The sequence below is a fragment of the Acanthopagrus latus genome, chromosome 5, assembly GCF_904848185.1.
Source record: "Acanthopagrus latus isolate v.2019 chromosome 5, fAcaLat1.1, whole genome shotgun sequence".
Classification (NCBI taxonomy): domain Eukaryota; kingdom Metazoa; phylum Chordata; class Actinopteri; order Spariformes; family Sparidae; genus Acanthopagrus; species Acanthopagrus latus.
The window spans coordinates 18,735,042-18,750,606 of record NC_051043.1 but is presented as its reverse complement, the minus strand read 5'-3'; the positions used below and the strand labels follow the sequence as shown (position 1 = coordinate 18,750,606).

The window sequence follows — 15,565 nt, the reverse complement described above, 5'->3', positions numbered from 1 at the left end:
GACTTTCTACACATTGCACAGTGGTCATTTGATTGAACACATAAGCTATGCGATGAGTGAACACAAAACTGATGCTGTTTTGACATAGGGGTTCTCTTCAATATATTGCCTCAAGATCAGGTAATTAATTGAAGATCTCTGAAACCCACTAATTTACCATTTTGTTCCTCGCAAAGGACCAGAATCTTCTGCATCTAGGATCTTAATTGTGAAGATTTCTGTATTTATTTCTTTTATATCATTATAAACTGAATATCTTCAGGTTTATGCAATGCTACTGGGACCACATGAGACATCTGAAGTAGTCATCTTGTGATAGACAATGTTCACAGTTTCAAGACATTTTTAGACCAAATTGCTGAGTAACTGAGAAAAACACTGTCAGATTCATTCAAAACAAATTTTCACTTAGCACAAATTACTTGACAGCCCAAGAGCTCTGGTCAAATGCAGGTTTTGCCTTGCATATTGCAGATTAAAGGTGCTCTATGTTGCTGTGGGGACAAAATTTTAATTGAAAGAGAAAGATCTTCATTGACTTATTTAGTTTTTGATGCCTTAACAAGCTGTCTAAATAAACTGAATAAACAAACTGACCTTAAAGTACGACACAATTTCGTACTGTTTTACTTTGTATACTTATGGCAGACCCTGCCACCTTTGCAGCTTCAAACAGTTATTGTGTTATTACTTCATTAAGATAATGAATATTAAAATTCTGTGTTTTAATTTCTTTGTCAAAACTTCTTAGTGCCCCTTTATGACAATATCGTGCATGCTGACATTGCACAGTTTCGTTGCAGTTGTCAGTGTGTTATTAAAGATGTGGTGAGTTTTCTGGACCGTTAACTCACAAGAACTACGACTCCCATGATGCAGCGGGAGTAGCATCGTTGAAGTTCATAGTTCAAACATTACAGTAAAAATAGGGTACTCGCTGGCTGGCTGCCTGTCCGCTCGCTGGGAATTATAAACAACTTGGTGGTCACAGAACCAACCGCTTGCCTCCGCACCGCAAACCTGCAGTGGAACCCGAAAATGGTCCTCAGCTAATCGGCGCCTGCTCTTGCCCTGTTGTCGGCGGATTTACAGAACGACGGCTAGCTGGGTGCTAACGTTAGCACGCTAGCTTGCCAGGAGCACATAGCAACTGCTGCTAGCTAACGTCACTGGACTGGTACTCTTTACTGTCAAGGCTGCAGCTATGTTCGTCCAGGAGGAGAAGATATTCGCCGGGAAAGTGTTGAAAATCCACATCTGCACCATGGACGGCACGGAGTGGTTGGAGGAGGTCACGGAAGACACCACTGTTGAAAAACTAAAAGAGAAGTGCTTGAAACATGTAGGTTTGGGGCTTGTTTGTGTCTCCCTTGTTGCTTTTTCTGTCCTGTCACTCCTCTGCCTGGGGTGTTTGAAGTCCACCATGCCCTCTGTGTAAACTGTCAGTGTCAGTGTCACTGGCTTTGTATTTATAGCAACTGGGTAGACTCTGCTATTTATAATTTAGCAGGTTGGCTACCCCTCTCAAGCTAGCTAACAGACCGACTATGCCCCTTTTTTCTGTGCCCTGTGGCAAGCCACAGAGCTTTACTGCTTTGCTGGCCGTCTATTATTACACAGCCCATCTCGCTTCTCCATCTATGGCTTCTATACCTTGAGCTCCAGTGGTAGTCTAATGTTTGCTTCTGATGTCAGCTAGGGATATGCAAAGAGTCAGTTACATGTTATGTGTAACATCAACACATTGGCACAGACATAGTGATAAAAGCTGAAGTCTCAGTGTATCACATTTTATTATGTTCTACTCCTGAATGTTTCTATGCCAACTCAACTAGTTGATTTACTGTCTTATAAAGTAATAGGTTAGTCCATAAAACATTCAGAAAAATAGAATATTAAAACCTGCCTGTTACAGTTTACCAGTTTCCAATCGTCTGTTTTTGTCCGAGCAAAGGGTTTTTATTTCACAGTGATAGGGTGAATAGAGAAGCAGCAGATTCTCAGAGCTTGATATTTGACTTCAACAATAAATGGATTCTCCAAAGTTAGAAGTGCAAGGGTTACTCAATTAATTGTCTAGACATTAGGGATGTCACCTGGGCTTTGGGAAACGCTATTCACATTTTCCACATTATCTGACATGTAATACACCCAACAGTTAATTGAGGAATCTAGAAAACTATGATCAACAAAGAAAAAAAAATGTACTTGCAGCCAATACTTTTGTTCTGTCATCTTTAATGTGAGAATATGCCACTTGTCTGTTATGATAATTCTCAAATGTAGTACTTACAGTCTTGCACCGTTGGTCAGTGTCACTGCTGTTTAACATTTGGGCTGAATAGTAGTTGGAAAAAGAATTAGCATTTACATGATGATGAAAACACTCAATACTCGCATCCCCCCTGGCTGCTTCTTTCTGAGATGCTTTCCATTCTGCTTTGTTTACAGTATGTGCACGGAGGTCTAGAAGACCCCAAAACGCTTACCCACCATAAGCTTATACATGCTGCTACAGAGAGAGTCCTCACTGACACTAAAACTGTCGCTGATGAAAATCTCAAAGATAAAGGTATGTAGCACTATTTGATTCCTTTTGAGATTACGATAATCCTACACTGTGTTCCATGAACTGACCGTGTTTTGTATGTGTTACAGAAGTTTTGCTGCTCATTAAGAAAAGACCACCACCGACCCTTCCAAAGATGGCAGACGTTACTTCGGAAGAAAAGGTGAGCGTCATTGATGTTTGGTTTCATTAAAATTGCAAGCATTCCTTCCTCATTACGATTAAAATCTGCGGAACATCCGAGATGTGGTGTTCTTATCTTGATCTCTTCTTTTTCATTATCCCGTTCGTCACAGAAGAAGCAAGATAACAAGGCCCCAGACAAAGAAGCAATTTTGAAAGCCACCGCCAGCCTCTCCACGCGTCACACTGACCGCACCGTTACACAGCATAACATTAGAGATGTAAGGTTTATGCAGATTCTGTGAATAAGAATTATTAAAACAGTTTAAATCATTCAAAACTTGATAATGTATTAAAGATGTTATGCATTTTCTTTGTGTTCCAGTTTCAGACAGAGCTAAGAAAAATCCTGGTTTCTCTCATTGAAGTTGCCCAGAAGCTTCTTGCCTTGAACCCTGATGCTGTTGAACTCTTTAAAAAGGCCAATGGTAAAGCTTACAATCCCTTAAAAAAATCCAAATCTATATCAACTGTCCTACAGTTCTGAATGTTAAGATGGTAAATGAATATATCCGACTTTTTTAATGATGAAGAGGGAGAAGATGTTTTTCTTGTCTAAATGAATGAAGGAGTGTATTTAAGAGTAAAACCCTGACAAAATGAGATGTGAGATATTGTATCTTCTAACTTAATGCACTATTTAGTTTTGCGTTTGAACTCAATGCGTCTGAGTGATATTTTGATATCTGCTCTTATCCGCCCAAACCTTAGCTTTCTGTTCTCAGATCTCTTAGTGTTTTTCTGTCTTTTAGCGATGTTGGATGAAGATGAAGAGGATCGGGTGGATGAAACGGCCCTTCAGCAGCTCACAGAGATGGGCTTCCCCGAGAGCAGAGCCATCAAAGCTCTTAGACTGAACCAGTACGTCTGATTTGGTTTAATAACAACTCGCTCACAGCATGAGACAAAGATTTCGTAATATGTCTGCAGCGTTTATCCATTGTCAAATCAGCTGTAGTGTAAACATCCTAGAATGTTTTTTCGCATCTCATCCTTTTGTTTCCTGCAGCATGTCAGTGACACAGGCAATGGAGTGGCTCATTGAGCACGTAGACGACCCCACTGTAGATGCACCGCTGCCTGGCCAAGACTCTTCCGGAGCAGCAGGAGCCACAGCAGCTGCCACACCAGGCCCCTCAGCCTCAGCTTCAGCCTCGGCCGCGGCCTCTGGCCCTAACCTTCTCCGCAGCCTCTCCAGCCAGTCGAGCACAGACGAGAGCAGCAGGCAGGACGAGCTCACAGAGATCTTCAAGAGGATCCGCAGGAAACGGGAGTTCAGACCGGACTCAAGAGTGGGTGACTTTATTCACTTGGATCGTTTATACAGCACTTTGGCTATAACTTTCTTTTCTTACACTTGCTTGGTAGAGGGCAGGGTTGCACTTACATATAATGACTGTAGTTGGCCTCACCTCAAGTTTCTAATCCAATACAGAGTGCTACAATGCATTTATATAGAGATAGTCGATGCATCTTGATGCAGTGACTACTTGCTGCTTTTAAAACAGTCTTAAAAGCTGGGTCTTACAAAATTACCATATCATAAAATCAATAAACGATTATTGTCTTTCCTGTAGTGAGACAACATCATTGAAGGGAGAATCAAATTTCTTTACCCGGTCCTCTGTACACACTACCACTAAAAAGTTTGGACGCACCTTACATTTTAATGATTTTCTTTATTTTCATGACTGTTAACATTGTAGTTTCTCACTGAAGGCATCAAAACTATGAATGAACATATATGGAATTATATAGTAAACAAAAAAGTGTGAAATAACTCTAAATATGTTTCATATTTTAGATTCCTCAAAGTAGCCACCCTTTGCTTTGTTGACAGCGCTGTTAACCCTTGGCCTTCTCACAATGACCTTCATGATGTAGTCACCTGAAATGGTTTTCACTTCACAGGTGTGCCTTGTCAGGGTTCATTTGTGGAATTTCTTTCCTTTAATGGGGTTGTGACCATCAGTTGTGTTGTGCAGAAGTCAGGTGGGTACACAGCTGACAGCCCTATTTGATAACAGTCCATCATTACTTTAAGAACTGAAGGTCTGCCAATCTGGAAAATTGCAAAAACTTTGAATGTGTCCCCGAGTGCAGTTGCATTCCACTCCAGTGCTACGACAAAACTGGCTCACATGAGGACCGCCCCAGAAAAGAAAGACCAAGAGTCACCTCTGCTGCTGAGGATAAGTTCATCCGAGTCACCAGCCTCAGAAATGGCAAGTTAACAGCAACTCAGATTAGAGCCCAGATGAATGCCACACAGAATTCTAGTAGCAGACACATCTCTACATCAACTGTTCAGAGGAGACTGCACGAATCTGGCCTTTATGGTCAAATAGCTGCCAAAAAACCACTGCTAAGGAAAAGCAACAAGGAGAAGAGGTTTGTTTGGGCCAAGAAACACAAGGCATGGACATTAGACCAGTGGAAATCTGCGCCTCGTCTGATGAGTCCAAATTTGAGGTCTTTGGTTCCACCCGCCGTGTCTTTGTGCAACACAGAAAAGGTGAACCGATGGTTTCTACATGCATGGTTCCCACTGTGAAGCATGGAGGAGGAGGTGTGATGGTGTGGGGGTGCTTTGCTGGTGACACAGTTGGGGATTTATTCAAAATTGAAGGCATAATGAACCACCATGGCTACCACAGCATCCTGCAGCGACATGCCATCCCAATCAGTTTGCGTTTAGTTGGACCATCATTTATTTTTCAACAGGACAATGACCCCAAACACACCACCAGGCTGTGTAAGGGCTATTTGACCAGGAAGGAGAGTGATGGAGTGCTGCACCAGATGACTTTGCCTCCACAGTCTCCTGACCTAAACCCAATCGAGATGGTTTGGGATGAGATGGACCGCAGAATGAAGGAAAAATGGCCAGCAAGTGCTCAGCATCTCTGGGAACTCCTTCAAGACTGATGGAAAACCATTTCAGGTGACGACCTCATGAAGCTCATCGAGAGAATGCCAAGAGTGTGCAAAGCAGTACTCAAAGCAAATGGTGGCTATTTTGAAGAATCCAAAATGAAAAAAAGTTTTTAGTTTTTTCACACTTTTTTGTTTACCACATAATTCCATATATGTTCGTTCATAGTTTTCATGCCTTCAGTGAAAATCTCAAATGTAAATAGTCATGAAAATAAAGGAAAAACCATTAAATGAGAAGGTGTGTCGCACTGTTCTCACTTCCCTGACTGTGGATCTCAATATACCGAGAAGGGGCGATAAAGCTGAAAAGTGTATTACATACATTTTGTAATATCAGTCAGTATCAGTGTTTACTGACCTATTTTTAATAAAGACCAAGGGGAAAAACAAGGTTTGATTTAACCACTGATATGTTTGCATGTTTATAAACTGGAGCATATTGTTATGTACTTAAACATTTAAAGTATTTAAGCAACACTATCAGACATTTTACTGGATAATGTTCCTAGTACTATTGATTTAGAGTTAATCGCTGGTACACATTATATCAGGAATGCTGCTTCTAAGTATCTCCAAAAACAGAAAGGTTATTAACACTCAGTCTTCTAAAGCAACACTTACACTGCAGTTCAATTTTGTAACATACTGTCATTTGAGTAGTTGTATGTTGTTGTAATTGGACACAGAAGGTCTCAACCTCAACTCAGTCTATCTCTTTGTTTTTGCAGGCTGTCATTGCATTGATGGAGATGGGATTTGATGAAAAGGAGGTGGTTGATGCTCTGAGGGTGAATAATAATCAACAAGATGCTGCGGTAGGTTTACACATCCAAGACAGCTGAGTGTGCAAGCAGAGAGCTAGTACTAAAAACTGTTTGTGATGCTACTGACTTATCTTTATCATCTTCCTGCTAGTGAGTCTGATATGCGTGGCACAACTTTGCTAAAGAAGTTTTATTGACTTGACGTAATCATTCCGCTTTCTGTTTTCTGATGACAGGCATTTACATAGGCCATGTTTGGCCAGATAAAATGACTGAAAACCTGACAATACTGGACATTCATCAATAGAGTAAAAATAAAAATCAGTGCTGTGCCAAAAGAAATGTGGACACTGACCCGAAGATTTTTAGACGGGATGGGAATTTTGGTTTTTCTCACTGTTTCTCTCCGTCCTGCAGTGTGAGTGGCTGCTGGGAGACAGGAAACCTTCTCCAGAAGATATGGACAAAGGAATCGACACCAACAGCCCGCTGTTCCAAGCCATTCTGGAGAATCCAGTAGTCCAGTTGGGCTTAACCAACCCCAAGACTCTGCTAGGTAGAGTTTAGAAAAACAGGAAAATTCTAGCCTGAATGATAACAATAACTGTCTTTCTCATATTTGCCTACTTGATAGTATGGTTGTGCTTTTCTACAACCTTATCACAGCTCCAGTGTCATTCTATACAATAATTCACAAGCTAAAGTAGACTGAGGGAACGTGAGTAGATCAAAAAAGAAACTGATTTAGTAAGTGCAATGAACTTGACAGACTGGATATATTTGTGATATCTGAGGGCGCTTTCGCACCTGTAGCATGGTTCTTTTCATCCAGACCAAGGAAAGAAAATAATGCATTATTGTATTTTACTAATGGCTTTTTGCAAACAAACCAAGAAAAGTTAGCACAATGTAACCAGACCTCTTATACCAACAGCAACATACATACAGGACAAATAATAGGGTCATTTTGGAGTATTGTGTTATGGTGGAGTAGCTGAGTACAAGACAATGACCACACAGGTTTGGTTCTCACTCAGAGGAGGATACAGTCTTAACACGCTTCTGTTTGAGCTCTTCCTTATTTTCTGATGTGCATATGTGTTAACACGATTACTGACTGTTTTTTTTTGTTTGATTTGTTTTTTGGGGGGTTTTTTGCATCGACATAGGCTATTCAGTTTAGTAGACTACTTTCTTAAAGAGTTCATAGTCAGCCAACGAATCTAATAGCAATTAAGCTTTTGAATTAATACTAAAGTCACAAATTCCTGTGGTTTGTCCGCTTTGCTATCATGCCATAACACACTGAGATCTCCACCTTTCCAGTTGAATGGTCTGGGCCATAGACAGTAAAATAGATGGGCAGTGTTTCCAGGTGAAGTCAGTGCAGTCCCTTAAACCTGTATTCTTTTCAGTGGCCAGCATGGGGGCAAATTGACTGGTTTCAAAAAGAAGTCTGATTGAATCTAAGCTTATGAGAAAATGGCCCTACTTCTCACTTGATTTATAAACTGTTGCCTAATGAGTTCATGGTCTCAATCACTAGTTTCAAGTCTTCTTCAATACAGCATGAAATTCAGTTTGTAAAGAAGCGGCCCATTTAGAGTGAAATGGTCAATAAAGCAGGGTATTCTGCTTTATTTTTAGCAGCTTTTAAACAGTTGTTCATAACCTATGGCTGATACCATAATAGTCTGTGGTCTAAATTATCTTGACAGAATAGGCAAGCAAAATTTGTAATATTTGAAGATGTTTTACACACCTCTGGTTTTTTATTGAATATATTTTTTGCATTGTGTGTGTGTGTGTGTGTGCAGCGTTTGAAGACATGCTGGAGAATCCCCTCAACAGCACCCAGTGGATGAACGACCCAGAGACTGGCCCTGTCATGCTCCAAATATCCAGAATCTTCCAGACCCTCAATCGCACATAGAGCCTCCTGGTGACCCTCCCCCCTGTGTGACTGTGGCAGCTTGTGTGTGCGTTTGACTATACTGGGATATGTGCGTGTGTGTGTGTATGGATGAGTGGCAGAGACAGAAGTATTGTTTTTGCCTTGTAAAGACAAAGCCGGTGGAGTCAAAATTATGAATTAAGATGTTCTACATATAACTATTTATAACAGTACAGTAAAAACACTTATACAAAACAGATGTTAGCAGAAACATTATTATTACAGTAATAATAATAAAAAATGAGAAATGGAGATTTAGTATGTTGTTTTTACATTTTAATGAGAACAGTTTATAGTTATGACAGACATCATTTATTTTATATAATTTCTCCATGTGCAAAAACGACATCAGATATCAATTTAATGTTTACACTTCAAAGAAAACTGTTTTTGTATGTTTTGCAATATTTAAATATCAATTACAGTTTTGTTTGTCATCAGTGATGAGTATGTGGAAGAATTCAGTATCATGGCTTGTATTTCTTCCCCCTTTTGTCTTGTTTTTATCAAAAGAAACTGCTTGTAGTCGAGAGGCTGGTGGTCAAAGTTGAGTGTTTGTTTAGCTAATTGATAAAATATGCTTTCAGACACGTTTACCTCTCTCTCTCCATTCATGCCTGTGAGGTCACTGTAAGTCAGTCTCAGTTTAAAAGGGGGAACATTTGTCCTGGAGCCACTTCGAGAATATTTATTTGACGTTCTGCCTTTTTAGACGAAAGCTGTACACTAAACTGTTTGTGTCTTAGTCATGTTTTTACAAGAAAACTATATATTAGGCCTGTGTGTTTGTTGTCAATGTGCTCTTGAATGTCATATTATCATCTTGCGCTCATTTAGCACTTGTTCACCTCTATGAATATCACTCACTGCAGCACTGAGGAAGTTAAAAGAAGGGTTTCTGTATTGTCTCAAGAGGCTGTGGTGGGATGTTAAATGAAGCTGAGCCTAATCAAGAGGGGTTTGCCTTTTCAACCTTTACTTTGAATGGTGAAGATGCCGATCCAGTGCGAAGGTGCGAGCATCTTCATATACAAAAAAGAATAATAGAATTTGAGGCGCAACCAGTGTTGATCTTTTGGTTGACTTATTTTTGTTTGTTTTTTTGAGAGCAATGAACAGTTATGCTGTCAAACCAAACCAAAATGTCACTATATTACCTGCCTTGTCATTAGTTGTACCCATTGAAAAAAACCCTGTTCTTCTGTGCAATAGCAAGGACTTCTGTTGACCTGTAAAGAATTATATTTGATTTGAGTGTTAAGAGATGTGTGAACTGCAAATGGGTTGTGTGTTACACAATATTAGCCTTTGCATTGAGTACTTAAAATCTCCAGCTACGAGAAGGTTAACATAGCCTCTCCTGGTTGTACCGAGAGTTAAAAACAATATGGAGGGTGGTGTGTTTTGCCAAGCTTTTGAGTGTTTTTTTTTTCCAATATTTAAAAAGAAAATGTGGTATTGATGTGACTTTCTGCTCAGGGAGGCTGAGATTGTTTTTCTAAACCTGTTGTCATGGCAAACCTCTGCTCACCCCCTTTCTAGTTTGGCATCTGAAAATGGCTTTAACTAATCTGTGTAGAACTTTGCTTATGAATAAGAACACCACAAGACATGGTTTCATAAATGCAATATTTGAAAATATTTAAATGTTTTTAGAGAGAAGTGTCTGTTTGAACTATGTATTATTACATTATTTATATCGAAGCCAAACTCGTACCTTGTTCTTATTTATAACATTTTTAGTAAACCTCGGAGCTAATCTACAAATGTGAAAAAAAATTTAATGATTCAGATGTTTTTACAAAGCATTAAACAAGATGGCTTATGAACTGGTAGGTCACAGTGTGGTTTAAAGTAGTGCAACATGCTTGGGTGAAGGAGGATTGACACACACTTCGCTGGTAGCCTCTCTGCTTACTTTCTGAACCGTAGTGGACATTCATCATGGCCACAAGAGACCAGCTGTCGCACCAGCTCCATGCTTTGCACCGGCATGCATGACAAAACTCTTCATTTTGACACAAACGTTGGGAGATTGTATGTTCAAAGATAAAAGGTCCACAAAAAAATGGAGACAACATGTCTTGGCAAACCATCAACAGGAACAGAACAAAACACTGAAGAATTGTTGGTTATTGTTTTTACTCAGCTTCCATGCAGGACTGTCCCAGATTAACAACCTATGCAATATACTTTCACAGTCTGTTCATTCAAACAGCCTCACGGCGACTGGCATCTAAATCACTATTGCATTAAAGTTATTTTTTGTGGCTGTAATCTTTGGAATCTTTGTTTTTCTTTAAAGATCCCCTCCACACATACTGTATATTAGACATACATAAATGTTGTATTTTGTATGTCTAAAATGGTTCATGCAGGGAAAAAAAAAAAATCTAAAGCCGATGAAAAGTTGGGTGAAGTTCCATAGTGTAGGACACATTTCTGGAGCTTCACAGCAGAACAGCTGTGCAATATTTGCCCAAATAATGTAGCAGAAGGGAATTAAAATTTGGCGACTGTAAATGAAAACCATAAAATGGCTCCATTCAGTCATCTGATGTTATACAAGTTTCCAGAAGCTATGAGATTTAAATTCATTCTAAAAGTTGTCATTTAGAGTCTTGCTACAACTGAAATCTTCACTGTAGCTGCTAGGCAAAAAGTACCGTGTGTATGAAAAGGGAGTGAATAGCTCAACCCTACGTTGAGGGAGTAAACGTTGCCTTTTCAAATAAATTTTGGATCTCGGGGCATACGGATACATGGAATAAACTTGACACATTTATGGGTTTGTTTGTTTTTTACTTTTTAAATCAAATGCCCATCTACACAGACACAAATTGAATCAATTCTCTCAAGTAGTGTTTGAATTATGAGAGATGAAGAATGCGTGAGAGGATCTGCTGGCCTTGATGACAGTCTATAGCACCATAAATATTACCGGTAAAAGCCAACAAATAAAGCACTAAGAAGAGATGATTTTGTTTAATGCCTGAGGTGTTTCAATCCTTTCCAGAATATTTGTGGTTGAAACGTCCTTCTCTACTTTTAGCTATTTGTTGTCCTCGTGTACCTCACTGACCAATTAACTTTGTGTAGCATTTCAACTAAAATGCCTACTAAGTCTGGTGCACCTGGAAATAAGAATCTTCAGCCTACGATGTCACCAACAGAAGAAATTATAAACTATTAAATTGTTGATGCAGATTGTGCCCATGGCACAGCCATGCTTCTGTCTGTAGAAACTTCACTGTAGTTGAAGTCGGTGGTCGTCACGGAATATCAAATCATAACGATAATGTACCTGAACACCCACCCCTGACCCTGAGGTTTAGACTAACCGATTAACCTTACTTTTTTTGGTATGTCTTTTGACTGTGGGAGGAAGCCGGAGCACCCGGAGAGAACCCACAATGGTTAAGGGTTAGGGCTCATGAGTTCAGGGACAAGCTACTGTGCCCTGAACTCTGGTCTTATTCTTTGCTGAGCCTCTCATATCTGATCTGGAGATGAGTGTGACTTTTTAACAGCTTACGATAGTCAGAATTAATATCACTGTGAGTCCTCGCCAGATCAGTGTATTCCTTCTGCAGGTGGTGAAGAGCCCTTGTGGTCTCATCATGGTAAGTTTGCAGTTGGTGGACCCTGAAATCGGTGTCACCGGTGTGTCCAGACTGCAACTTTGACTTTTGCATCTGTTGTTCCTGAAGCCAGGAATAGCTGTGCTGAGTTTGCTGGAGGGCCGCGGCAAATTTCTGCTTTTCCTCCAGAGTTTCAATCTGTTTGGTCAAAGCTGCCTTGAGCTCGACACGGTGCTTCTCACAGGTGATCCTTTCTTCTTTCAGAGCAGAAGAAATCTGATCTACTCTCTGTTGTAACTCTAAGTTACTTGCCCTCTGCTGTTTCAGGGCGTTTCTGAGTTCCACCTGTGTTGTCTTGCTGTCTAACTGTCCTGCTTTGAGTTCATCAACTATGCACTGAAGCTTAGCATTGGCACACTGACTCTCAGAGATGGTCTCATTTTTCTTCGACATTAACTCCTCATGGCGCTCAGAGAGAGAAAAGTGTTTGGATTTTAGTCTCTCATATTCTGTCTCCATTGCCCTCAATTTAGCTGTGATATCTGTGTTCTCCATCTTCAGCGTCTGCATTTCATATTCCAGATGCGCCGACAGCACAGATGCTTGCCTCAGCTGGTTTGTGAGGTTTGCTAGAGAATCGACTGAAGCCTGCTTAAAGCGCTCCTGCTCAGTTTCCAGGGAAGATCTTAAATGTTTTTCGGCAGTCAGACTCTTTTCCAAAGCCAGAGTTTTCTCGTGAAGTTCTTGCTTTTGCTTTTGTGTCTTTTTATGTGCTCTGGAGTAGCGAGCCTTCTCCTTCTCAATCTCTTTTTCAAGTCTGCTGCAAGCCTCTGCGTCTTCCTGAAGCTGCTTTTGATCAAGCTGCCTCTTGTTTAGGGCAGCCCTGAGTTCATCTTGCAGCCCTTTGTTGTCAGAAGCCAGTTGCCGGTTTTTCTGAGTCAGGAGGTCCAGTTCCTCTGCTTGCTTCTTCTGCTGGCAGACAGCAGCCTCGCAGTCCCTCTGGAGGTCACAATTTCTTGATCTCTCATCTCTGAGGTCAGAAGCGTACTGGTCAACTGTCCCTTGCAGTGAGGAAACAACGTTGTCCTTGGCTTCAACGCTGCTTTGGAGATTCTGAATAGTGAAGCGCATGGATTCAATTTCATCATCTTTCTGCCGACTTTTCTCTCTTAGTGCCTTGATTTCGACCGCGTCACGCTCTGCTGCTTCTTTGTGCAGACCAGAGGACGCCTCCAGATCCCTCTGGAGCTTCTCAATCACCGTCTTGTACTTTTCCAGATCAGCTGTGCTTTCTGCATTTTCTTGTTTCAGCTTTGCTTTTCTTAGCTGGAGCTCCTTCTGTGACTTCTTCAAATCAGCGACTTGTGTTTTCATGAACCCAAGTTCAACACGAAGACTGTCTTTTTCAGCTTGCACCTTCTTCAGACTCTTTGCAAGAGTGTCTTTTTCAGCCTTCACCTTCTTCAGATTCTTTGCAAGAGTGTCTTTCTCTTTTTGCTCCATCTTCAGCGCTTCTCTCTGTTGAGCTTTGGCTGATGCTGCCTTTTCCAAGGCTTCTTCAAGAGCATCTTTGGTTTTTCTCTCCACCTCCAGTGCCTTCTGTAAGCTAGAGGGCCCCTTTGATCGCACAGATGTTTCGTACGTGTAAGAGGGGAACGTGTCGGAGTATTTTTGACTGCTGGAGACACAGGACCGATCCTGGTCCTCATCTATGATTTCCTTGTCAGCCTCGTCAAGTTTCTTTCCAGCTTCTCCTGGAAGCTCCTGAACTTCCTCTTTGATGTCCTCCTCAATTTGATCTTCCATCTCCTCAATCTCCTCCTCAATCTCCTCCTCAATCTCTTCACCAAGACAAACGTTCCCAAAGATATTTTTCTTTGGAGTCCATGGAGACTCCACCAACACCTCCAGGCAGGAAGCCCCATTTGGTATTTTTTTCTCCATATCCTTATCTTGAAGAAAAGACTTTCTCTCAATGATAACCTGATTTAGGAGTAGAAATAGAAGTCGCTGGGATAAATCCTGGTTTTGTAACAAGTGTAACACCTACCAACCTACCAACCAACCAACCAACCAACCAACCAACCAACCTACCTACCTACCTACCCCAGTGTGTGTGATAGAGAATGATGACATCAAAGCAGCTTGTTTATGCGATGGCATTCTGATTCTAATGTGGAATTCTAGAATCCATTTCATAGGGCAGGTTTCCATGACAACAAAAACAAACAATAACAAATAAAAAAAATAAAAAAAAAATAAAAAACTTTTGTCCCTGTGGTTTACAGCCATGCTTATAGTATTGGTATCATTTAGCCAGTCGCATAAAATCAAAATAGTCTGCATGACTAGATACCAAATTAGATATGTGACAAAACAAGTTTCTGGGTGATCTGACCCTGTCATCTGCTTCCCCACACTACAACTCCTGCATTGGTATTATATTGGTCAATAAAATAAAAATGAACAGAAGACTATGCAAATGAATAAGTAAATGCACCAAAAAGTAGCCAATGTGTTGAATTAAAAAGAAACATGCACTATGTAGTTTGAGAGGATAATTTTTAATCAAAAGAGAATGAGTCTCATTGACTGATTTTTTTTTTATGACTTAACAAACTAAATACACATACTCTTAATTTTCATGACTGCATAAACAAACTGAACTCAAAAGGACAATGCAGTTTCATACTGTTTTGCTTTGTATATATTTGGCGAGCCCTGCCACCTTTCTAAATTTAAACAGTATTCTGGGACCTCTGGATTTTCCTCTGAGAACAGCTTGTTTACTCACTTATGGAAAGAATAAATGTTTCTGACGTTGTATTATTACTTCATTAATACTGTAAATATTCAAATCCTGAGTTTGAATTTCTTCTCCAAAACTACATAGTGCCATTTTAACAGGAGAGATTATAAATAGGTAATTAAAAGGGCTATGCTATTTCAATTTGCATTTGTATTAACCTTAAAGGACAACACAATTCCTTACTGATTTTTCATTTGTTTTTATTTGGTGGACTCTGCCACCTTCCTTCTCCAAAACTACATATTGCCCCTTTAATTGCATACAAATTGGTGCTTGCGCTGCTTTCCAACATATTACAAAAACACAAACGCTTCAAATTCTGATACCACGTTACAACACTAGATGGCATCATTGGTCAATGTCACAAGGACTAAACAGGACTAGAATAATTAAAATGTGTACACATATAAAGAACTAAATAAACAGTTGAGAGAGTGAAGAACAACTTACATGGTCTTCGTTTTAATCAGCTTGTCAAACAAATATTTTAGCCAGAAGCTCCAGTGGTTACAGCAAGTGGAGGAAAATCAAAACTAAGCAGGATTCTTAAGATATCAAAAACTTAAGACAGCATATGTTTGTGTTTCAGCTTAAACAATGAATGTAATATAAGAGCGTGAATGATTTCCTGTTTTATTACTGACAGTTATTACCAGTATTACTAGTAACAGTTTGGAAGCTAATCACGCATGCGCAGTCGTTGCTTTGACGGAGCCCGAGATGATAATTACATTTCTATGGGCAGGCAGAGCGCGAACACACGCTGCA

At 40.2% G+C, this 15,565-nt stretch overlaps 2 protein-coding genes across 3 annotated transcripts; one reads left to right on the top strand and one right to left on the bottom strand.

Annotated features, from left to right (window-relative positions):
* Positions 1-883: 883 nt before the first annotated feature.
* ubac1 (UBA domain containing 1) lies at positions 884-10,684 on the top strand. 2 transcript variants are annotated; one of them, XM_037098470.1, is made up of 10 exons: positions 884-1,342; positions 2,452-2,572; positions 2,659-2,732; positions 2,869-2,973; positions 3,078-3,180; positions 3,505-3,613; positions 3,762-4,044; positions 6,418-6,504; positions 6,871-7,009; positions 8,271-10,684. In XM_037098470.1, exons 1-10 carry the CDS (start codon positions 1,205-1,207, stop codon positions 8,384-8,386), a joined length of 1,275 nt encoding a protein of 424 aa, XP_036954365.1. In that variant the 5' UTR covers positions 884-1,204; the 3' UTR covers positions 8,387-10,684. The 2 variants fall into 2 exon arrangements, with proteins under 2 accessions (XP_036954365.1, XP_036954364.1); XM_037098469.1 differs by having other exon boundaries at positions 885-1,342; positions 2,866-2,973.
* Positions 10,685-11,188: 504 nt separating this feature from the next.
* Positions 11,189-14,088, bottom strand: LOC119019674 (cingulin-like protein 1). Its single transcript, XM_037098468.1, has one exon. The coding sequence runs from the start codon at positions 13,930-13,932 to the stop codon at positions 11,881-11,883; it is 2,052 nt and encodes a 683-aa protein (XP_036954363.1). The 5' UTR covers positions 13,933-14,088; the 3' UTR covers positions 11,189-11,880.
* Between the last annotated feature and the right edge of the window lie 1,477 nt (positions 14,089-15,565).

What these genes read in the sequence shown, in the direction of transcription:
- LOC119019674 (XM_037098468.1), bottom strand. Translation starts at nt 13,932, where the DNA reads ATGGAGAAAAAAATACCAAATGGGGCTTCCTGCCTGGAGGTGTTGGTG.
- ubac1 (XM_037098469.1), top strand. Translation starts at nt 1,205, where the DNA reads ATGTTCGTCCAGGAGGAGAAGATATTCGCCGGGAAAGTGTTGAAAATC. An exon ending in CACAGCATAACATTAGAGAT is followed by an intron (nt 2,974 to 3,077) that starts GTAAGGTTTATG and finishes TTTGTGTTCCAG; the next exon opens with TTTCAGACAGAGCTAAGAAA. An exon ending in ACTCTTTAAAAAGGCCAATG is followed by an intron (nt 3,181 to 3,504) that starts GTAAAGCTTACA and finishes TCTGTCTTTTAG; the next exon opens with CGATGTTGGATGAAGATGAA.